Raw genomic sequence first — 24,292 nt, 5'->3', positions numbered from 1 at the left:
CAACACAGAGCAAATAATGTAATTAGTCTGCAATTTAACACACCTATCCAGGTGTTGTGAGATTTGTCAGGCAACTACAATGTGGTCAGTCCAGAACAGAGCCACATTCCTTGTATGTACTCAGATCTCAGCCAAACTCCCTCCTGTTTAAACCAGTTTACCTGTCAGTGGGCGTGGGAAGGAGTTGATTTGGATGGCTTTGTATTAGACGGTTACTAAACAGACACATTCTGGTAACGACCCAAATCCAGTGAGACCTTAATCATACAGGCAAACAGCCATCTGTCCTGTGTAACCTCAAGGCCTCCCACATTACAAGTTCAACGCTACTTCAGGCTGCCCTTCAGTGGTTTAAAGCCAAGCATCAGATATCAATTCTAGTTTATTTCTATGATTTCTGTCCTATCGGCAACATTCCCTTCAAATACATAATTTGCCCTTGACCGAGCAGTGCAGGATTCATGAGAAAGAACATATACAACACACAGTTCAGTTGTGGTCACTTTTAATTTACTATCCACCTACAGACAGAGTGTGACTGTAACCAATAGAGAGTAGAGTCATAAAGGAGGTTCTAAGATGAGGGCAATGATTCTGTGCCCCATTACAGGGCCCCATTATTGCAACTCAACATAGACATTGTTCAATTACAAAAGGCTTGTTTTCATGCATGTTATGGCTGTTACAATACATTACTGCGTTCTGCAGTATTGGGTTAAAGACACAATACTGTACTTTAACCCAGTGTTTCCCAATCCTGGTCCCAGGGAACTAAAGGGGTACACATTTCTGTTTTTGCCCTAGCATTCACACACCTGATTGAAATTAAAGTGTCGATGGTAGGTTGATTACATCAATCAAGTGTGTAAGTGGTAGGCCAACATTTGAGTCAAGTGTGACTGGTGGGGAAAAAGATAAAACGAGCAGCCCTTGGTCTCCAGAGGACTAAGATTGGGGAACACTGCTTCAGCCTATGGCTATGCACTTTGTATCCATGCAAAGCTAAACCTTTGTCGGTCATATATGGCTTTCAAGTACATAATTATACAAAAGAACAGAAGGGGGCATATTCAATTATGTTTTCTACAGGAATGTAACTACAACTATCAGGAAGTGCATAATAATACGATCACTTTTCAAGCTCTTCGGTCTCCCGACTACGACATCAGTTCAAAGCTGTCAATGAACATGGAGTGTCAAGAACGATGACAAACGACTTATTGCTTCATCTGTGGTTGGTTTATCTTTCCGTTGCATTTAATTAACAAATGACATGTTCATGCTTGTCAGGAACAAGCTCAAACACCGCTTTTTTATTTCTTATCCACAATCAAAAATACGGCATATTGAATCCGGGTCATCCCCTAAACCTATTTTAACTATCGGTGGATCACCTGTAAACATCACGCAGAGCATTCACGATGTAGTGGAATGAGTATCTATCAGCGTCACGGTGAAATCATAAGTAGCCTCGTACGCTGAAGTGAGGAGGCGTAGGAGTGCTACGGCACAGGAGCGTCCGGTCCCGTGTGAAATGAGCAGCGTTGTCCTTTGATCCCACCTTTAGAGACTTGTGGGAGTACCTGGAAGTCATGCGCGCACATCTCTGAGGACTGCAAGCCCTTTACGGAGTGTTTCTATGGAAGACGTGAAGCAGCGCGACACATGAATAGGCTGTAGTTTCATTCTGTGCCAGTCAGCTTCGTACCCACTTGTCAGACATACATTTCAAACTGAAAGTCTATCGTAGAGTGTCTGGATCTTTGACAATATACAGTACTTAGGTAAAAAAGTTTAGGGGGTGTGGCATGTGGTCTGAGACGAAACGGCTTTCAGCCAATCAGCATTCTATACCCAAAATAGCCAGTTCATTATTTATACTATAAACTGGGAGGTTTGAAGACTCAATGCTGATCGTCTGACAGCCCTGGTATACACGAGACATCACATTTGCATTCGTAACCGGTTAATAATGGCAAAACGTTATTGCTGAGGTTTTTGGTACATTTCTAATACACCAGGGCTAAGTGCTGTATCCAGGTACTCCACAGAGCATTGTGACGGAGAACCGCTCTTAGCCGAGCTATATTCACCACAGACCACGTCGGTTCACAAAGGCCATGTTTCTTACGGCAAAACTAGTGGCATCACTGCAACATCATCTTCCCTTGTCAGTTACACCTGAAACTTCTTCCCACCTCAAATCAATCAACCCGTTTCGGTTTCCCTCACATCCTCCTGACGACCTTTGCTGCGACTGACGCGAGCAGAACCAGGCCAGTTGGGCTTGGGTCAGTGGCAGTGCTGTGTAAAAGGGTACTGGCGATCTCCGGTCTTCTAGCCCGGGGCCATGTCCACTGGGCAGCAGAACGGTTTTCCCACATTGCACCCAAACAGACACGGCCCGGGTGACCGGCTCTCCCAACCGTCTTCTATCCCTGGTCGGTGTCGTTGAGGTAGAAGCCCAGCTTGACCACCGCCATCTCCCGACGTAAACGCATCACCTCCCAGAACATCTGCTCCGCTGGAATGGACCAGGGGACGACCAGTCAGCCATCACACTACTGCTTTACCACCCCGCTCAAAGTCAAACTTTACAACACACATTTCTTTTTTAAATTATTGAAAATCCTCACGACCACTGCTGGCAGTCTAGAGTGAAAGTCAACACCCCGTCCAATTATGATATTTCAGTATGTTTTTTGTCCCTATAAAAGGTGTGGTGTATGATTGAAGCAAGTGGAGTGAGAAAAATATATGAACCCGAAGCACTGACATTCAAGGGAATGTTGACTTTCTGCAGGCGCTAGATACTAAACTGCCAACAGACGTAACCAAGCAACCATTCTGGAAGCCTCACCATCATGTCTCACCAAGCCCTGCTGTATGTAGCGGATGTAGGTGAAGAAATTACACACCGCTGTGATCTGGGGGAAGGGGCAAAATAGAAAGGTTTTACATAATTACATCTGGACAGATTGTACCTTAAGGGCTGTATCCTAGTATTATATTAGTATCCTATAGTATTGTATAGCAGTATTTTATGGTATAGTAGTGCCAAGGAATATCTTAGCACCTCATCATTGTATAATAGTATCTTTACAGTATCATTTAGTATTATCTTATGGAATAGGTACCCGGGCTCGGCTAGAAGGAGAGATGTAGTAGTAGTTCTCTTTGTCCCCCAGTTTGATGCGATGCTTACAAGACCGGGACATGCCGCTCAAAGCACACTTCCTGTTACAGAGCCGGAGAAACACACACTGAGTCCTTCATGTTCTACAGTCAGAAGACTTGCACACCAGGTCTCTTATGCTATGTCAAAGGGCAAGCACAGGTTATGACGTTTTAACAGTTAGTTGGGCAAGATGATGACAGATAAACCTGAGAACTGGACACATACTTACTTCCACCTTTAGATTTACTTCAGAAGAAAAGAGACCAAGCTGGACAATGTATGGGTCATGTTAGATGCAAGCAGATAGTTGTAGTTCAGACGCTTAATAATGCGAAACATTACAATCAAAACATGCCAGTTAGACAACTTAATGTAAGGGTATTCTGAAGAGTGGAGCATGTTAGCTTAAAGGGATAGTTCCCACAAATCAGGAAATGGCACATGGTCTACATACCCTTTAAGTAGTCTACTGACAAGGTTTGACAGGAATCACTGCTTTGGTTTTGTTTCCCTGCCACTGTTTCCACATGCTAACATTTTAGCGTTTATGGTACAATTTAATTTTTCTAATCCTAAATTTATGTCAATATTATTAATGAATATATATCTGAAATAGATAGTGAAGATCAACAAAGGCACTTACAAATTACTTGAAAATCTTGCCTGAACATTTTTAATACAGGTGAATGACTTAATAATTAATCACTTTAACAGGACCAATGCCACAAAATCATGGGTCCAAAATTTTGTTTTTTTTGCACATCAGGTTCTATAAGGCTCTCTGCTAGCATTTTTCTTAAACAGTGCCATAGAAATTAAACCAAAGCATAGTTTCCTCTTAATACTTTGTCCATAAGGCTGCTTCCTGGGAAATTACAATATTGTGCCATTTTTTTAATTGGGCAAACTACCCTTTAACATACAGTGCAGTTAACAACATAGAACACAGACTGTTAGTGGAAATGGAGGGAAATCAAACGATTGGCTCCTAGTCACTTACGTCTCTACTGCTGCCCTCAGACCACTGGGAAAAGAATTAAATCAAACTGTGATTAGGAAGCATGAGGTGAAGCAGTGTGGCCAACTCTGCCATTAGCAGGGTATCCCCTTGATTCAAGCCATTAGCAGTGGTTTAATTGGGATTGAAAGGTGGCATTTGGTAGGAGGGCTATGATAAAGCAAATGACAGCCTTATTGCATAGTTGCTGTCTCTCTTCATTTTCTGCCTTTGCAAAATTTCAGTGCTCTTATTGAGCCATAATATAATTTGGAGATATATCTTACTTCCCGTTTTTAAGTAAATTTGCAAATACAGACTCTTGTAATTACCTGTAGTATTTTTGGCCTTTGGTTTTCATAACATGTCATCTGATTGTATCAGTATATTGTGACGGTCTTCCAACTACCAGTTCCACAACTAAACAATCTGTAGTGGCTTTTCACAGCTATATGTCACAATAAATAGAGTAGAACTAAATAGTTAAATAACTAAATAACAAAGCAGCACATCTGTAGATTGTCGCCGACAGAATTCTCATAACCAAAGTTGCCGGGAGCTCACTGTGACTAACCAGAGAATGCGTGGCAGTAAAAGGAGGGAGTGGTGAGTGTGTTCTGCCTTTGAATAGTGACATCACAAAACAACCATGAAGTATAACCGTAAAAAAAATGGCGGTGTGTTACTGATAATGCTAACTCACTTGGGCCCGCCACACTCTACGGCAGAAGCTTTGACCACTGGTACGGCTGACATGGATACAGGCTCGATGGTTAGGGAGTTGTTCTCCACAGCACTCTGCACTGACTGAGACAGCTAGAGGGAAGTAATAATAACACAAATAAAACACCAAAACATACAAACACATGTAAACTAAATGGTGCATTTGCATCCGTTGTGGCAACTATGCTGTTATGACTTTGTGGTCTAATCTGTGTAACTGAGACAACCAATAAAATGAAAATAATAGTATTTAGAATTAGATTCAATTATAAGAATAGTTACAGTATTCTGAAGTGAACCGGCTAGCATTTTACCGCAAATTATACTTGCTTTGTTTAATTGTGTTTTATATATTTATGTAGTAACTGCTCAATTCTTATGACTTTTCCAAGTAGTAAGATACTAGTAGGGCTATTACAGGCTAATAAGCTATTTAAAGAGCCAGTGGGAAAAGCCATCCAGTTCACTGATGCTATTTGTGGTGGAAGGTAAATTTTTATTTTTTAAACCTTTTTTAACAATTTTGTGACAAGTTAGTGTGTCCCAATCGGTCCCAATACTGGCATACAGTATCCGATATTAACCTTTTGACTCAAATGCAAAGGGAACTGGTAAATGAAAATAATCCACCAGCCAAGCATATTTTTTACTGGCCAAAATAATAACTTTACTTTTCATGTCATGTATAAGTTAATTACATTGAGATAATAAGGTATTTTGTTGAATACATACTTTGTTTCCGATGACAGATCAGCTGTTTCTGCTTTTATATTTAGCATACTGGCCACACACAGAACAACTAGTCACCACAGCCTCAGCATCATACTGTAGCCAGCCTCTTGAAACTCCTTTATATCCAAACCTCAAATTTTTACAAAATGTTATTTTTCTATGTGATGCTACAAACAAGTTTTTTATGTACTGCAAAAACATCCTCCCTTTACATCCATCTCTCTTCCTTGTCAACTAAACAGTATTTGACAATACTTATTTAACATCATTCCCTACTAACCTAATTACTCCCCTTCAATAAATAATTCTTTAAAACTGTTCATGAATCGCTTCCCAGATTCATAACACAATCCCTCTCTAAACCTAATGAGCAAAAACAAAGTAACAACAATAATGTGAAAAATCTGATTTTCTTTATATTAGAAAGGTTCTCTACGTTAACTTACTTAAGCTCTAACCATTTCTCAATGTGCCCCACCTTATAATTTACCCTATATAATGTATTATTTGAATAGTAATTTGTTGAATTAATATTTTACCCCACAGTTTTTCCTTTGAAAAAACAATACACATAACACATCGCAGGCTTTTATTTTGAAAACAAAATACTAAAATTTGTGGTCTTATTGTTGCTGCTGGATGTATAACGTTTCACCGAAGACGTTTATTTTAATGGCAAAATAGGAAAACCGGAGGTCTTATTGCTGCTGCCGAAACTCTAACGTCGCCTGCATGACGCTAATCCGGTGTTTCTTAATCCTGGTCCTCGGGACCCAAAGGGGTGCACGTTTTATTCTTTCTTCCTAGCACTCACACACCTGATTCAAATGTTGCCCTACCGTTTACACACTTGATTGACGTAATCAACCTATCATCACGTTTTTAATCTGCATCAGGTGTTTGAGTGCTAGGGCAAAAACAAAAACGTGCACCCCTTTGGGTACCCAGGACCAGGGTTAAGAAACACTGCATTGTCTAGTTGTGAAAGGTAGCTAGCTAGCTTCTTACCTTGAGTAGTTGCTCAGACGATGGCTACCTTTATATCAATGTGAAAGCCACTTACTGACAGTTCAACACAAACATGCGCATACACAGACAAAGCCAGTTACTTATCTCTGAACTCACTAGCTAGTTTGATTCTTTGAATGTGCAGGATTGGACGTGGTTGCTCTGCTCTGATGTTCGTGCGATAGTAAACGACACAAAAAATATTTTCCTACTCTGCTCTTTCATTTATTTCAGTAATGTCTCTGGACATTTTGCTTTGCTTCTCCAGTGTTGGTGTTAGCTGTTGTTGTTCAGCGCTGCTAGCATTGGCATACTCATTGAACTCTGCGCGGTGTTGTGGCTAACGGTGTTTGATCTAATTGCTTGTGTTAAATTAGTGTTTTTCCATTCCTCTTGACAATTTAGCAGAGCAGACCGTGTACTCTACTTGTGTAATTGCTGACATCTCCGTCTTCCCGCTCTGCCAATCTGAGTTCTACATTCTATACTCACGCGTCAGGAGGCGACACAACCATCGAGTTTCACTTAACACGTCATGGAAACATTATCCGCACATTTCTATGAGTACGAGTACAAGTACTTGAGCCCAGCATCGGCCCGATACTGGTATCAGTGCATCCCTAGATTATGCTACTAGAATATTAACATTATTCTATAATGCTACTAGAATAGTTACGATATTCTGTTATGCTATTAGTAATAGCAATATTAAATGAAAGTGCAGGTACCTCAGACCGTGTGAAGGAGAGGCAGGGGCAAATGTCCTCCCTGTAAATGCGCCCAAGGAAGGCTGACGTTCGGTCCAGACTAGGCCTCTCTTTCCAGGTCAAGAACTCAGCATATAGCACGTTGTCCATCTGATGACAGCAAATTTAATTATAACGTGAACTTATTTGATTAACTAATTTCCTTGCATTTGGTACCCTGTGCTGGAAAATACAAACAATGTTCTTAAATAATCTGTTAACCCCATAGACGTTCAGTATCCAGGATCCGTTTAACGGCCAGCATCAAGTGTCTGCCGGTGTTGAATGTTATGGTTAAAGTATGACGCCAGACTGGGTCCGGTCCGAGGACACGGAATCTGTACCAGTGTATCGGTGACTCTGTAGAAGCTGATGTTTTGACTCCCTACAGGATGGTGTTTAAAGAACAGTGGTTCCTGTGTGGTTAGCAGGGGGGGCTTCACAGAGAGGCCCTGAGATACGTTATCTCTTCCTCCGCCCTTGAGGAGTTCTCACTGAATTCCTGTAATTATTACAGATAGTAGCACTGGTCATCTGATCCACCTAGCACCACTCCACAGAGAGGGAACGCCACATTATAAATGTCCGTGGGTCCCAAAGCCACCAACCTCTGAATGGCTGGACTCAGTCATATACAGGGGCTGTCCTGAAGGCCAATTCGGATCAGTATTTGCCAGTGTCTTACCCCAACCTAGACCCCAAAGAAAAAGCAGAAGGATAGCGGGAAAGAACCCACAAGGAAGAAACCTGTAGTGGAAGCAGAGGGGTGTGATTACCTGGCGGCAGAGAGACTGTGGCCCCTCCCCCTCCTCTGCCCAGTAGGGTTCATAGGTCACAGAGACAGAGTGGCCCGGGACAAGGCACATAATCAGAGAAAGGAGCGCAGGAACTGCAGGCTGGGTAAGAGAAGGTTGAGGGGATGAAAAGAGAGAGTGAAAAATTGAGAATTAAGGAAGTAGAAAATGGAAGGGGAAAAGTTGAGAGGGGAAGAGAAAACAGGAACAGAAATAAAGAGAGGATCACATGATAGGATGAAGAGGACGAGTGTCAGCAGGAGGAGAGAATTGAATGGATGCAAAGGAAATGAGGAGAGAAATACCGGATTCATAAGCGGTGCCAAGAGTTTTCCAAGAAACAACTGTTGAATTGTAGGGTATTGACAATTTTCACCTTTGTCGAATAATAGTGAAGACATTAAAGTAAAGGCATCCAGACAAGGAATATCAGTAGTCTGCGTTAAATTGGCCCCACCTCTTTGTCTTCTCTGACTGGCTGCATGGAGTCAGAGGGCGGGTCTAAGTTCCCCCCAGGAGGCAGTGGGAGGGCCCAGCTGGCGCTCTTGTTGCGCGTGTGACCCCCTCCACTGCGGGGGCTGGTCCCCTTGGCCCTGGTGCCCGGGGAGAGGAGCTGAGGGTGGGCCTGGCGGTTGGGGGAGGAGGGGGTGGAGGTGAGGACCAGGGTTTTCAGGGCTGTCACCTCCGCCTGCAGGACATCGATCTGTGACAGGATAGTCATGGTGGTTATAGTGCACGAACACATGCACGCACGCACGCGATTAAATCCGCCATAGAGCAGCATACCTGGAACAGGTTTGAATCGAGTGCTTTGCATGAGGCCGAAAACACAGTGGTTAGGCAGTTCATGGCAGAAATCAGGTACAGGGTTTGAAAGGTTCTTTCAGCAGGTCGTGGGTTTGATTCCCAGACGGATCACACTAACCTTGCCCTGAGCCTCCTTCAGCTGTTTCTCGGCTGCTGCTTGTTTCACATTGGCTTCCCGCACCATCCTGTGGGCCTCCTGTGGGGTAAGACCGTCCCAGGCATCACAACATCAGGATGGAATGGTACATCACTGGGCAACCCAAACAGGTCATTCCTGCCTACCTCAAACTAGCCTGGATTCCAGGTCTTCAGAGGGTGTGGTCACTCAACAGTAACCTCAAACTAGCCTGGATTCCAGGTCTTCAGAGGGTATGGTCACTCAACAGTAACCTCAAACTAGCCTGGATTCCAGGTCGTCAGAGGGTATGCTCACTCAACACTAACCTCAAACAGACTGGCTGTCAACTCCTCCAGCTCCTGCTCCAGCTGATCTCTGACCTGAGACAGGCGCTCACATTCCTTATCCTTCAGCTTCAACTCCTAGGAGAAGAGAAAATAGGGGGAGAAAGACAAAAGTGAAGAGGAGATTGGAGTGAGGCGGGGAGGTAAAAGGAAAGTGATGGAGGAGAAGATGGAGGGAGGAAGCAGGAGGATAGAGGTGGAGAAGGGGATCAAGGTGGAGGAGGAAATGTGGTGGAGGAGAGGGGGAAGAGGTGTGGAGGAGGTAGAGGGATGGAGGAGGGGGTCAGTTAGTTTACAGGAGCATAATACAGAGCTAACCCTATGAGAATAATGGCATTGTGCAGGGATAACCCTATGAGAATAATGGCATTGTGCAGGGATAACCCTATGAGAATAATGGCATTGTGCAGGGATAACCCTATGAGAATAATGGCATTGTGCAGGGATAACCCTATGAGAATAATGGCATTGTGCAGGGATAACCCTATGAGAATAATGGCATCGTGCAGGGATAACCCTATGAGAATAATGGCATCGTGCAGGGATAACCCTATGAGAACAATGGCATCATGCAGGGATAACCCTATGAGGACAATGGCATCATGCAGGGATAACCCTATGAGGACAATGGCATCATGCAGGGGTAACCCTATGAGGACAATGGCATCATGCAGGGATAACCCTATGAGGACAATGGCATCATGGAGGGATAACCCTATGAGAATACTGGCATCATGCAGGGATAACCCTATGAGGACAATGGCATCATGGAGGGATAACCCTATGAGGACAATGGCATCATGCAGGGGTAACCCTATGAGGACAATGGCATCATGCAGGGGTAACCCTATGAGGACAATGGCATCATGCAGGGGTAACCCTATGAGGACAATGGCAACATTCAGGGATAACCCTATGAGGACAATGGCATCATGCAGGGGTAACCCTATGAGGACAATGGCATCATGCAGGGGTAACCCTATGAGGACAATGGCATCATGCAGGGATAACCCTATGAGGACAATGGCAACATTCAGGGATAACCCTATGAGGACAATGGCATCATGCAGGGATAATGAGGACTATGGCATCATGCAGGGATAACCCTATGAGGACAATGGCATCATGCAGGGATAACCCTATGATAATAACATCATGCAGGGATAATAAAGGTCCCCCACCGTCTGTGCAGCGTCCAGTTGTTCCCGTAGGATCTCCGACCCCTTCTCTCTTATCTCCAGGGAGGAGCTACGGAGGCGGGACATGTTGTCTGCATGCTCCCCGCCCCGGGCACCCTCCAGCCTGCTCCCATCTCTGCCCTTGGCCAGGCCCCGGGCCGTGGCAAGAGCCCCAACCTGTGGCCTGGTGAGCTTGGGCTTGGCCCCCTCAACACCTCCCCCTCTGGGGCCCCCACCTGCAGGTGGCTCCAGGTCGACTAACCTTTAAAAAAAACAAAGACATTTAATATGGCCATTAGTATAAATAATGTGGTTGTCTAAAACACTCAGCCGCCACTATATTGGGTACAGCCATACCCTATTGAGCATGTCGCCATGCTTCACGTATGCCTATGGTGGCAGCCTGGTGATTATCCGTTGGCATTAACAAGCAGGTGTTTGCAGTGAAGTGGCTGGTCAGTGTTAACAGTTAGGTCTACTTCAAATCAAACGATACGATTTTAGTAGATAATATAAATATAAAAATGACTTTCATAAAAAAAATAAAAAAAACAATTAGCGAACTACATTCACTCAAATTAATGCCTACTCGATAGTTTCTGCGCTGTTTGGAAAAACTGTTCAACTGGGTTTGTTAAAAGCTCCGGACAATGATGCAACATTGTGTCCCAGTTCAGTTGGATAGGCCCGAGCGTCAAGGCATTAATGGGCTGACACAATGTCTCAACATAACTTCAAATCATGTGGTAAATTATTATGCTAAATATAGCCTAGCTCAAAACAGTAACATCATAAACATCAATTTCTCGTTAAGAATTGTCACAGTGTGTAAGCCTGAACTACCCTACACATCTTTGCATAACTTTTCCTTCGCCAACGCAAACACGTCTGACAGCACATTTTCACCGGATTTCCCTTCCTAGTTCCCGCGTCCTTACCCTCTCAACACCCGGCCAGAAGATTCACCACGTACCGCCGCCCTGACTGCAACGGCAACTCATTGTTCACAGGAATTCCATAAATAGTTTCGGTGTCCAGTGTTTACTTGCTGGGCGACGTCATTCACAAACACCGATGCAATAGTTTCGGAACAATCTTACAGTTGTTACTATTAAAGAACGCCGGCGACCATAACACGGGCTGTTCAATCGAGTAATCCGATGAACTTGGGCTGTTGTTTTGTTAGTCTCGGTTTGAGTCGCTGTGTGCTGGAGCCTGTCTTGATTCCTGCTCATTCCGATAAAGGAAAAGGACGAATTGTGTCGTCGATTTTGCTGTGGAGGTCACATGATGATATATCCCGTCCCAACCCGAAACAAGTTTAAGGAAACATGGGCAAATAATTGCCTACTTGGCACTAATGCAGTCACGAGCTGTGCATTAACACAACAGCTCATATTTACTCTCAAAATAATAGGTTAACGTTAAAATAGTCTGGTGTATGATTTCATATGCCACGATTGGCATATCCTGAAGGCTGATATGCCAATCCGCCTTCAGGATTCGAACCACTCAGTTAACAACAGTTTATATGAAATAGTAAATGTTGTGCATGCATTTACTACTGATGACGATGATACTTTCAGTGATACTGTGGTACTTTGTGCAGATTCTCATAGGCTATGTACAATTTGTTTGTCGCTATTTTGACTCTGGGGACTCGGCGAATCAATTGGAAGAGACTGAGCAGGCTGCCGCTACGTCACATTATCAGAACCACACCAGGTGAAACCATGACAACGAGTATGACAGAATTCCATACCTAGCTATACACAAATGCTAGTCTGAGACATGGTATTTGCAGTATTGACAAATTGCCGTCCGTATCTAAAACATCTTATGGCTATACCAACACACATATATTTGTATGGCCTGCGTGGACAGCTATGGTTATCAGTGTCAAATCAGACCACGTTCCCCCTCTTACCTTCCAACCGGACAAGTCTCATTTTCAGTGTGCTCTCTGTGGTATCTGGCCTTTCCCCTCCGCTGAGCCTGCTCCAGAACACTGGATTTACCATAGAACGCAGAGTTGGAGTACACCTGGACACCAGATCTTGCCGAGACCAGCACCTCATACCCCGGGTTGGAGGCAGCCGCAGGAGGTGAATGGGAGGACAACTGCACGCTGTGGAGGCCCTCGAAAGCATCCATGTTCCAGGCACGGTCACTAACCCAAATGCATTTAACTGTAATTTCAGTTACCGTGAAGGTTCTGGCTTTTGTGAAATCATCCGTTTATCTTCTGCAGATCCGCTGGAGCAGCTCAGTTGTAATGGGTTGAGGTCCCGTACGTGTTAGCGGATGTCATCGGGGATGATTGAGTGCTGAGTTATGTTCACAGCTTAGGGCTTAACCAGTCTCAGTTGCTTACTCGAGAAGAAAAATAACACATCTAAAAACACAAGTTACTTGAATAGAGTGGACCAGATAATAGAACAGAAAAATACTTCCGTTGACTTTTTAACCTGAAATCAAAGAGAAATCTGAGTAATTTTTATGAACCGATTTGTCCACTCACTCCCTCCAGCTGGTTACCTCGCCAAACTTCAACAGGTGCCCCCCTCCTCGTCACGACCAGACACAACTTTTCGATTTGTCTCTCACACAAACACTTGACTATTCATCAGGTTGAAATATTCAAACTTATCAAATACCTTAATAATTTCTGTAAGGAAGCAAACTATGCCTACTGATTTACCAAATTAATTTACAGACGTATAAACTAGGCCATTCCTATGTAATGCAAAAGTTATAACTTACCATGTGTGGTCTAGAGGTGATACCTTGTAGTCAATTCATGGAAAAGTAGGCTATAAGCTACCTATTCTATCTAAATCTGAAAATCGTCTTAATGACCTACATTTCATTCGACCGATAGTTCCGGAGAAAAGAAAAACAGCCCGAGTCCAAAGTTCGCCCTTTGGTTCAGTTCGTGCCTTGAAATCACCGTGAACGGGTTAATTGCTTACGCTTTCACTCATTTTGACCTGCAATGCGCATAGCTACCACAAGCGGGCAATCAAGAGTTTTGACTCAAAGGCCTTTAAATTAACTCATTGGACACCCTTGACCTTTGATTGGAATTGCTGTATCTTTATGAAGAACCCCCCTTACCATTTAGATCGCTTCACAGGTACCGAGGACATAATAGAGCACGTTCCTCTGTGTTGAACACATTTGCTTTCATTTTATTTGATTTAATAAACAATTAGGGTAATTACAGCTACTAATAGGCTACTTCATCCTGTCCTCACCACTGTAACAAATGTAATTGTGAATTATAATATGTATTAAATGTGAGCCAACTATGTATGTGAGTTACTCTTGTTAAGAGTAACATTCAGCCAAATGACTGAATCAGAAATGTAAATATGTGATGTGTTGTGTGTCATGTACAGATTTGTTGAGATTAGCCGGGTAACAGCACCTACAATACAGCTTTGTTGCAGAAACAGCTTAACGCATCATGTGACCGGAGGTTCTCCTCTCTTTCACTCTTTCAGGTCCCTCTCTCCAACATTCTCCACCAAGACTGAAGCCACACGTTCCCTTAAGGCACAGTGAGTATACAATTTGCAATCAATATGATCAATCAATTTAGAGGTAATGGATGATCAATGAGGTGAAGATTAATGGATGTGAACATGAGTTTTCTGATATTTCTATGTTACATGGTAAATATAATATACTGTAAACCTGGTCAATAGATCTAGTTGACATGTAAATTAAATATAGAGAAGTGAAATGTATATGATTGTTAAGTTCTTGGTTGAGTTATAGAGAGCTGTGTTGTATGCTTTCCAGAATAAGATGTTTCAGCTCACTGTCCTTGCCTTTGATCCTAAAACAGAGAAGGAAGACTAAGCAGAGACCTTCAACTCTTTTTCCCCTAGTAGACCAATTGTGTTTATGAAAGACCCCTTAAGCAGATCAAACCTAAACACAAATCAATGATAAACAGCTGAAGTCATCCGTGTGTATAAATATCCACCATGTTTGCCTAAAATACTTCCTGTTTCCAAATATTGATGTTATATATATTGATGTTATATATATTGATGTTATATATATTGATATTATATATATATATATATATATATATATATATATATATATGTGATATATTGGATCTGATTGTGAATTTAATTATGAAATGTCTCTCTTCTAACCACATCGTACTTTCTCTCACCATCTCTCTCTCTCTTTCACCATCTCTCTCTCTTTCACCATCTCTCTCTCTTTCACTATCTCTCTTTCTCAACTACCTCAATCTCTTTCTACATATCTAGATCTCTCTTGAAATCTCTCCATATCTTTTAACCTCTCTAAAAATCTCTATACATTTCTCCATCCTCCAATACATTTATCTCCATACTCTGTTAAACTTCATCCTTCATCGGCAGCTTGTCTTCAGAACGTGGAGTCATGAGATAAGATCTATCAGAACATCAATACGTGTCTCTCTTATTTGTGTCCATCAAGCAGATACATGATCAGATCAATCATGACTGCCTGAGAGCTGACTTCTAAACCAGACAGTGACAGTAGCTGTAGGACAATATTGATAACCACACAACAAGGCCAGGCTGTCAGTCAGCCATTCAGCCAGCCTGTCAGTCAGCCATTCAGCCAGCCTGTCAGTCAGCCATTCAGCCTGTCGGTCATTCAGCCTGTCGGCAAGATTGTCTGTCAGCCAGTCAGAAAGCCAGCCATACTGGCCAGTTACAGTTAGCAATGACGATAACTTACTCGCGAAGGGTTGCTGACGCAGGCCTGGGCACCTTCTCCCATCTACTACTCCGATGGAAAGGAAGCATCTACAAACTGCTCTGGAGGGAACTCATCATCTTCACTGCACTGTACTACTCCTTCAGCATAATCTACAGGTAAAATCAAACTCATCATCTTCACTGCACTGTACTACTCCAGCATAATCTACAGGTAAAATCAAACTCATCATCTTCACTGCACTGTAATACTCCTTCAGCATAATCTACAGGTAAAATCAAACTCATCATCTTCACTGCACTATACTACTCCTTCAGCATAATCTACAGGTAAAATCAAACTCATCATCTTCACTGCACTGTACTACTCCTTCAGCATAATCTACAGGTAAAATCAAACTCATCATCTTCACTGCACTATACTACTCCTTCAGCATAATCTACAGGTAAAATCAAACTCATCATCTTCACTGCACTGTACTACTCCTTCAGCATAATCTACAGGTAAAATCAAACTCATCATCTTCACTGCACTGTACTACTCCTTCAGCATAATCTATAGGTAAAATCTAATTCATCATCTTCACTGCACTGTACTACTCCAGTCATGTAAATGATTCCACTCCTTCTAAAATCTAATACTTGAACTACTGTCAGCTTTTAAGTCTCTCTGAGCTCACTGAGATTATAATGAAACATTTGATATTGTTTTGCGTACTTATGACGGGTCATACAACCGTTCAGACGTAGAACCTTTTTATTGACTGGTAACAACCATGCTGTCTCTAGGTTTGTGTTGTCGGATGCTCAGAAAAGGCTGTTTGAGAAGCTGGCCATCTACTGTGACCGCTATGCAGAACTCATCCCTGTCTCCTTTGTATTGGGTGAGAGAACACATTGTGTATTTTTAGTTCTGCTCTGTTCTGTTTGTGTAAGCTCTGTTCTGCTCTGTTCTGTTTGTGTAAGCTCTGTTCTGCTCTGTTCTGTTTGTGTAAGCTCTGTTCTGCTCTGTTCTGTTTGTGTAAGCTCTGTTCTGCTCTGTTCTGTATGTATAAGCTCTGTTCTGCTCTGTTCTGTTTGTGTAAGCTCTGCTCTGTTCTGGTCTGTTCTGTTTGTATAAGCTCTGTTCTGCTCTGTTCTGTTTGTGTAAGCTCTGCTCTGTTCTGCTGTGTTCTGTTTGTATGAGTTCTGTTCTGCTCTGTTTTGTTTGTGTAAGCTCTGCTCTGTTCTGCTGTGTTCTGTTTGTATGAGTTCTGTTCTGCTCTGTTCTGTTTGTGTAAGCTCTGTTCTGCTCTGTTCTGTTTGTGTAAGCTCTGTTCTGCTCTGTTCTGTTTTGTTACATTACGTTTCGTTCAGCTCTGTTAGAGCATCAGGTAAATAACTGAATGGGTTCAGCCAGCTCCATTTAATGAATTCCAATCTCAGTTGTCCCTTTTGCTTATTGTTAGATTGCAATCTCTGTTTTCCTCCTGAATTGAACTGGAATTCACCTTTAAAATCTCCTGGCACTCAGAAATCACTTAACCACTGACTTAGTCACCAAGCCAATGCCCTTCTAAGCCCAAACAACCTCCTTGGACCAACTTCATAAAACAATAGGAATTTACTCCCCACATAAACAGAGGTTATAAATCATCAACCACACCTGACATTAGCATACCTCCTATGTCCTAATCACATCCTTTGTCCTAATCACATCCTTTGTCCTAATCACATCCTTTGTCCTAATCACATCCTTTGTCCTAATCACATCCTATGTCCTAATCACATCCTTTGTCCTAATCACATCCTTTGTCCTAATCACATCCTTTGTCCTAATCACATCCTTTGTCCTAATCACATCCTTTGTCCTAATCACATCCTTTGTCCTAATCACATCCTTTGTCCTAATCACATCCGGATCTTGACTGTTTACAGCAAGGAGGTCTGATGATCAACATCAGATTGTAGTGTGTCTTTTAATTGTTTACACAAAATGGGGGCACCATCAGAATGTGGACAAGTTCAGGATGGGGTCTGCAAGTTAGAATTAGTGATGGCCTTTCAAGGCTTCATTAGCATTTTTCAGCAGCAGGATATTATGCTGGCAGCACTCAGAATTTCTTTATCACAATAAAAGCCATAATTGAAATCTATAAGGCAATATAGTTAACAATCTAGTCTGTGAAAAAGAACAGACAAGAATAACATTGGAACGGACAATAAACATAAAATGTACAGACTAGATTAACTATTTTGCCTTATATATTTCAATGATGGCTTTTATTTTGAAAAAGAAAATCTGAGTTAGCGCTGCTAGCATAATATCCTGCTGCTAGAAGAACGGTAATGAAGCCTCGAATGGCCATCGCTAGTTAGAACCAGGTGTACGCAGGGTTAAAGCGAGGTTGAAGAACACAACAGTGGTCAAGGATAACGGTGTGAAAACAGGGTTCAGGTCAATTCAAATTGAAGGTAGACAGTTCCAGTAGTTCAAAAGTTGTTGTTATTATATATATATATATTGCCTAAGTTATCCAAAAAAAACATTATAATCATTAAATTAGATCTTCTGTGTATTTCCTGAATTCACTTTAACCCTGATGTAAAAAAAAAACATTCAGAGGTCTCTGTAACGAACCCAAGTCTGTTTTGTTGGTTTACACTTTATAATGCTTGATCCTTAGAGGTTGGTATGCTTGAGGATCAAACTTGTGAAAAGATTTAACTGCATCATAATGCATTAATACACCTAAAGGCTTTCTGTCAAGTATTATAGTCATGTCTGAGTGTTTCCCTCAGGGTTCCATATGTTTGTGTATCTCCCTCAAGGTTCTACGTTTGTCTCCAGCAGGGTTCTATATTCTTGTGTCTCCATCAGGGTTCTTTTAGTTTGTGTCTCCCTCAGAGGTCTGTGTGTTTGTGTATCTCCCTCAGGGTTCTATGTGACCCTGGTGGTCTCACGGTGGTGGGGCCAGTATGAGAGTGTTCCATGGCCCGACCGGCTTGGGGCGCTGGTGGGTGCTCACGTCCGTGGTGCTGATGAGAGTGCCAGGCTGACTCGTCGGACCCTGATGCGATACGCTAACCTCTCTGGTGTACTCATCTACCGATCGGTCAGTACTGCAGTCTACAAGAGGTTCCCCACTATGGACCACCTGGTGGAGGCAGGTACGACCAAACCCTTACCATTACCTTTGACCTAGCTGAATGCTAGGATATTACCCCAAATCTGAACATAGCCCTTGCTCTTTGTGACCCCAACATTTTCCCCAACATGATGCTGGTACGGTAGTTATGCTGTGATGTAATATACATATTTTAGAAGTCTGTGGGTTCATGAGTCCCACACAGATGACATGAGAGGTCCCACCAATGCACCCTGTGTGCATGGAAGTACATTATGTCCCTAGCAGGGAGGTATACTGTGATATCACTAGCAGTGCACATTTTGAGAATGTACACAGCTGCAGTGTCTGAAACAAACTAAATAGCTGAATGTTCTGAAAAATACTAATTAGCTAGATGTTCGGGAACATACTCAATAGCTGCAAGTTCTGGTGCAACAAATATCTGGAAGTTGTAATACAAATTTCATAACTACAAATTCTAAAACATAATACACAGCTGGAAGGTCTGAAAAATATTAAATAGCTGGAAGTTCTGGAACATACTAATTACCTATATGTTCTGGTATATGCAAAATAGTTGGATATTCGGGAGCATACTACAAAAATTGAGGTTTTGGAACATACTAGATAACTGGAAGTTCTGAAACAAACAGCGGATACTGACTAGCGATGCCATGTTGTGTAGAACATTACACACCTACCTTAGTTTGACTCTTTGTACTTGAACTTTGGCAATTAGTGAGGAAATAACCCAGATTAAAAGCTGAGTCATTTGGTACTGTAGCCGGCTACTTTAGTCTTACCAACTCCAAGCCCAAGGTCATGTCACTTATGACGCTATACGGCGGTTTATCCCGGATCCAGATTAAGCCTTTTCCTGGACTAAACCACTCATTCAACAGAGATATTACATTGGAAATAACATCCATAACTAGGCTGAATCTGGGTCCAGGAAAGGGGTTCAACGCTCTTACTAACCGCTGTTTGTGTGTGCTGCCCAGGCCTGATGACTGCCGAGGAATACCGGCAGTTGGAGGAGCTGCCGTCTCCTCACAACAAGTTCTGGGTGCCGTGTATGTGGTTTGTCAGCCTGGCCCTGAGGGCTCGCACAGAGGGCCGCATCAACAATGATGTAGCTTTGTCGTCCATTCTCAGTGTGAGTCTCTCTGTGTGTGTGTGTGTGTGTGTGTGTGTGTGTGCGTGTGTGTGTGCGTGCGTGTGTTCGTGTGAGTTTTTGTAAGGTTCTTACATGTCTTTCATATCTCTCTCCAGGAATTAAATTATTTGCGGACACAGTGCATGAAACTGTATAGCTATGACTGGATAAGCCTGCCCCTTGTTTACACCCAGGTTCCGTTATCCCGTTTTTGTGGTAGAACTGTAGTAGTGCTAGTTGCAGTAGTAGTAGAAGTAATGAGTAATATTAGTAGTGGCAACAATAGCATTTGTAGAAATAATAGCAGTAGTAATAGTAGTTATAGAAATAATAGCAGTAGTAATAGTAGTTATAATAGTATTCATACTTTTAGTAATACTATTAGTGGTTGTAGTAATTATTGTAATAGCAGTGGGGTAGTTGTAGTAATTGTAGTAATAGTAGTGGGGTAGTTGTATTAATTATAGTAATAGTAGTGGGGTAGTTGTATTAATTATAGTAATAGTAGTGGGATAGTTGTATTAATTATAGTAATAGTAGTGGGGTATTTGTAGTAATTATAATAATAGTAGTGGGGTAGTTGTATTAATTATAGTAATAGTAGTGGGGTAGTTGTATTAATTATAGTAATAGTAGTGGGGTATTTGTAGTAATTATTATAATAGTAGTGGGGTAGTTGTATTAATTATAGTAATAGTAGTGGGGTAGTTGTATTAATTATAGTAATCGTAGTGGGGTAGTTGTATTAATTATAGTAATAGTAGTGGGATAGTTGTATTAATTATAGTAATAGTAGTGGGGTATTTGTAGTAATTATAATAATAGTAGTGGGGTAGTTGTATTAATTATAGTAATAGTAGTGGGGTAGTTGTATTAATTATAGTAATAGTAGTGGGGTATTTGTAGTAATTATTATAATAGTAGTGGGGTAGTTGTAGTAATTATAGTAATAGTAGTGGGGTATTTGTAGTAATTATAATAATAGTAGTGGGGTAGTTGTATTAATTATAGTAATAGTAGTGGGGTAGTTGTATTAATTATAGTAATCGTAGTGGGGTAGTTGTATTAATTATAGTAATAGTAGTGGGGTAGTTGTATTAATTATAGTAATAGTAGTGGGGTAGTTGTATTAATAACTGTCTTTCCATAAGGTGGTGACGGTGGCGGTGTACAGCTTCTTCCTGGCATGTCTGATTGGTCGACAGTTCTTAGACCCCTCCCAGGGCTATGCTGGTCATGACATCGACTTCTACTTGCCTGTCTTCACCCTGCTCCAGTTCTTCTTCTATGTGGGCTGGCTCAAGGTGAGAGAAGGGAGGGATCAAGGTGAGAGGAGAAGGGAGGGATCAAGGTGAGAGGAGAAGGGAGGGAGGATCAAGGTGAGAGGAGAATGGAGAAGGGAGGGATCAAGGTGAGAGGAGGAGGGAGGGAGGGATCAAGGTGAGGGATTAAGGTGAGGAAGGGATGGATCAAGGTGAGAGGAGAGGGATCAAGTAGAGAGGAGAGGGATCAAGGTGAGAGGGATCAAGGTGAGAGGAGAGGGATCAAGGTGAGAGGGATCAATGTGAGAGGGATCAAGGTGAGAGGGATCAAGGTGAGAGGAGAGGGATCAAGGTGAGAGGGATCAAGGTGAGAGAAGAGGGATCAAGGTGATGGAAGGCTCATAGGGGCGAAGTTACATTAAAATGACATACGTGGTTTTAAATGTAACAGCTGGATTGTGACGTGATCTTGATCTTCACTGTTTGTGGCCAGGTGGCAGAACAACTGATAAACCCATTTGGGGAAGATGATGATGACTTCGAAACCAACTATCTAGTGGATCGCAATCTACAGGTTTAGCATTCTCCATCTAACATTTTTTCGGGGCTAATATTTTTTAGGTTCTTCTCTCCTCCCATCCATTGCACCTCATTAGTATTTTAAATGTTTGGCGAGACTAGGTCACCAGGTTCCCCATCAGAAAACCTTTTACAATGACAAAGAAATAAATGTGTTACTTATTAAGTAATTCCATTGTTTGGTTTCCAGCATTTCTCTGCCTTTTGGTGGCCCACTTGACCCCAACCCTGTCAACTTCTGGTCCTCCTAGGTGTCCCTGCTGTCTGTGGATGAGATGTATGACGCCATCCCATTGGTAGAGAGGGATAAATACTGGAACGAATCAGAGCCCCAGCCTCCGTATACTGCAGCCAGTGCAGAGCATCGCAAACCCTCCTTCATGGGCTCTGCCCTGGACATCAGGTGACTTTGGTCGACCTAACGCCAAACTGTAACCAGCCTAGGATCGCAAACAATAATTCATTTAGCCAACAAACACAGTTGAATTGCAATACTAACTAGTTTTAACAATCCCATCACTACACTAACTATTTCACAGTCCTATCACTATACCAACTAGTCAACATCCCATCACTATAGTAACTAGTCAACATCCCATCACTATACTGACTAGTAAACATCCCATCACTATACTAACTACTCAACATCACTTCAGTTTTGACAAAGACTACGTTTTCTTCTTCGTCTTCCTCCTCCTGCTCTGTATCTAGTGTTCCCAAAGAGGAGATGGAGTTCCAATCCAACCTGGAGCAGATCAAGGAGCACGAGGAGGCTAATCACTCCACTCCTCTCCTGGGAGGTCTGAGTCGCCTCCTAGGGGTCCAGTCGCCAGCCTTCCCCCGTTCCTCCCCCTCCTCCAGGGTCTCCCTGCTGCGCCGGCGCCCTGGAGCTCCTTTCTCCCGCTTCCCCCTCTTCCTGCACCCTGAAGGGGAGCTCTCTACGCCGGGCCCCGTTCCCGGGTTTGGCCCGAGCCACACAGACTACGCCTTCACCTCCATGCCACTGTACGAGAGGTCCGGCTTCTACAGTTGCCCCCAGACACCCATCCACTGTGTCCCCCCCGCAGTGCCTCGGCTGCGGCCCGGCCGAGGAGCTCACCCCTTGGAACGTAGCAGCAGTTCCCTGGCCCCTCTTACGGTGGGTTCCGGAGCTCTGCCGCCCCCGGACACTCCGGGACCAATGCCACATCCGCCCTCCTCCGCCTTCCCCTGGCTGAGCGAGGGGGAGGGTCCCGGAGCTCCCGCCTTCTCCTTCCCCGACCCGGTCAACCCTCCGGAGCTCTGCCCCATGTCGAAGCTCCGTCCTGGCCCCGGTCTGCTGTCTCGAAGGCCCCCGCCTCCACGCCTGTCTCTGGACACAGCAGGTCCGGCAGTAGGCGTGCAGCCCGGGCCTCTCAGCCCTCGGGGACCAGGAGGTGCAATGGAGAGGGTGTTCTCCTTCACACCAGCATCCAACACCGACCCCAACAACAGTTCCTCCTCCAGTGTTAACGCCGCAAATCCAAACGCCACCGCTGCTGCCAGCTTCTGCAATGGCACCGGCCACAACCACTTATGTAGCCATGCCAACCACTTAAGTAGCCATGCCAACAGCGGCACTCAACGTGCGGGTGGCACCAATGACACCAACGGTGGTCTGAGCAACAGCATTGTGAACACTTCCGTTCCCACTTCCCCCTCCTCTCAACAAGCAGCCAATCATCATCCAAACTCACCCAACGATTCAGGGATTTCATTGGCTGACGGAGACCCTCAGTGGCCTGGAGCTCTGGTATTGGGTAGTGGGAAGAACCAGGCCCCGGGGGGGCGGGATCAGGACTGAGGACGCTGGGGGTACTCTGGGTTCAGAACTCTCCACGGTACATACATCTTTTGGGCCGGAAAATTCCATGCCTCCGTGCCAGCACTTCTGTTATGAAGCCATCCTTCCAAATGGGAGCGACGCCTGTGTTCAGCTCTACGGCCAGTGGAAACACTGCTGGTGAAATGTTTGTTGGAATCCCACACAGGGAAGAAGCTCCTGATAAGACAGTAATTTTTCATACTTTTCCAGCTAGTAAACCAGTACAAAATCTACTGAAAGAAAAGAGATACTGACGAATCCTCAAATCAATCATGAAACCCTTGAAAGACGTCCCACCTTTATTCTGCCTCAAAGGTTTCCAAGACTGAATTATCGAACAAGCCTGGAACAGTATTAGTTACTCCAGGGTGGTTTAGGGGATTTGAGGAGCAAATGTGAGAATACAAGTCGACACAAACTGATAGAGACCAGCAAAAATTGTTTAAATGCGGAATCTCAAGAACTCTGGATTATTTTTGTAGACAAGGGTATTTGAAACATTAACTAAAAACATTAACTGCAGCTGACAATGCCTTCTGGTAATTTTTGCTTGTACTCATGCTAGTAGACATTATATATATCGCTCCTTAAATACAAAACTGTGAACTTTAAAAAGGGCATTAAGGAGTTGGTTTGACGAGAATCGGTAACATCACTTGACTTTCCCCTTGTATTAGGAACAATAAACAAACCATCTATATGTATGTAGAAACAATGTTTGGACCCTGACTTGCACTCCCTTCCCTAAAATAGTACACTGTTTGACCATGGGGCTCTGGAAATCCAAAATCCTCAAAACAAAGGATTCCAGATGACTCCAGATTTTGTGGGAAGTCTTGTCCTGAAAGACAATGTGTACTGTTATAGTCTTTTTGAGGTTGTTCTCTCTGTAATAAATATGACACCCTTTCAAAAATAAATATATTAAAAATGTCTTTAATGCACAACTGACCCATGTAATTTGTACACAGATACTTCGAAGTGAAC

The 24,292-nt window shown here is 43.1% G+C and overlaps 2 protein-coding genes across 6 annotated transcripts; one reads left to right on the top strand and one right to left on the bottom strand.

Annotated features, from left to right (window-relative positions):
• Nucleotides 1-488: 488 nt before the first annotated feature.
• Nucleotides 489-13,571, bottom strand: rab3il1 (RAB3A interacting protein (rabin3)-like 1). 5 transcript variants are annotated; one of them, XM_020040465.2, is made up of 13 exons: nt 13,389-13,571; nt 12,553-13,093; nt 10,629-10,887; nt 9,430-9,525; nt 9,104-9,181; nt 8,636-8,881; nt 8,161-8,280; nt 7,367-7,495; nt 4,879-4,991; nt 4,179-4,202; nt 3,138-3,237; nt 2,861-2,927; nt 489-2,524 (listed from the first exon to the last, which is right to left on the bottom strand). In XM_020040465.2, the coding sequence occupies exons 2-13, from the start codon at nt 12,777-12,779 to the stop codon at nt 2,433-2,435; spliced, it is 1,551 nt and encodes a 516-aa protein (XP_019896024.1). In that variant the 5' UTR covers nt 12,780-13,093; nt 13,389-13,571; the 3' UTR covers nt 489-2,432. The 5 variants fall into 5 exon arrangements, with proteins under 5 accessions (XP_019896024.1, XP_019896025.1, XP_010901489.1 ...); XM_020040466.2 differs by lacking the exon at nt 4,179-4,202; XM_010903187.3 differs by lacking the exon at nt 8,161-8,280 and having other exon boundaries at nt 13,389-13,570.
• A 583-nt stretch (nt 13,572-14,154) lies between these two features.
• Nucleotides 14,155-24,206, top strand: best1 (bestrophin 1). The gene is made up of 10 exons (XM_029114993.2): nt 14,155-14,188; nt 14,918-15,514; nt 16,145-16,239; nt 18,272-18,505; nt 19,467-19,621; nt 19,738-19,815; nt 20,773-20,925; nt 21,377-21,457; nt 21,714-21,865; nt 22,174-24,206. Exons 2-10 carry the CDS (start codon nt 15,363-15,365, stop codon nt 23,282-23,284), a joined length of 2,211 nt encoding a protein of 736 aa, XP_028970826.1. The 5' UTR covers nt 14,155-14,188; nt 14,918-15,362; the 3' UTR covers nt 23,285-24,206.
• The last annotated feature ends 86 nt before the right edge of the window (nt 24,207-24,292 follow it).

The sequence above is a fragment of the Esox lucius genome, chromosome 19 (assembly GCF_011004845.1).
Source record: "Esox lucius isolate fEsoLuc1 chromosome 19, fEsoLuc1.pri, whole genome shotgun sequence".
NCBI classification, from domain to species: Eukaryota; Metazoa; Chordata; class Actinopteri; order Esociformes; family Esocidae; genus Esox; species Esox lucius.
The sequence above is the reverse complement of the archived record's forward strand: the minus strand, read 5'-3'. Positions and strand labels throughout refer to the sequence as shown.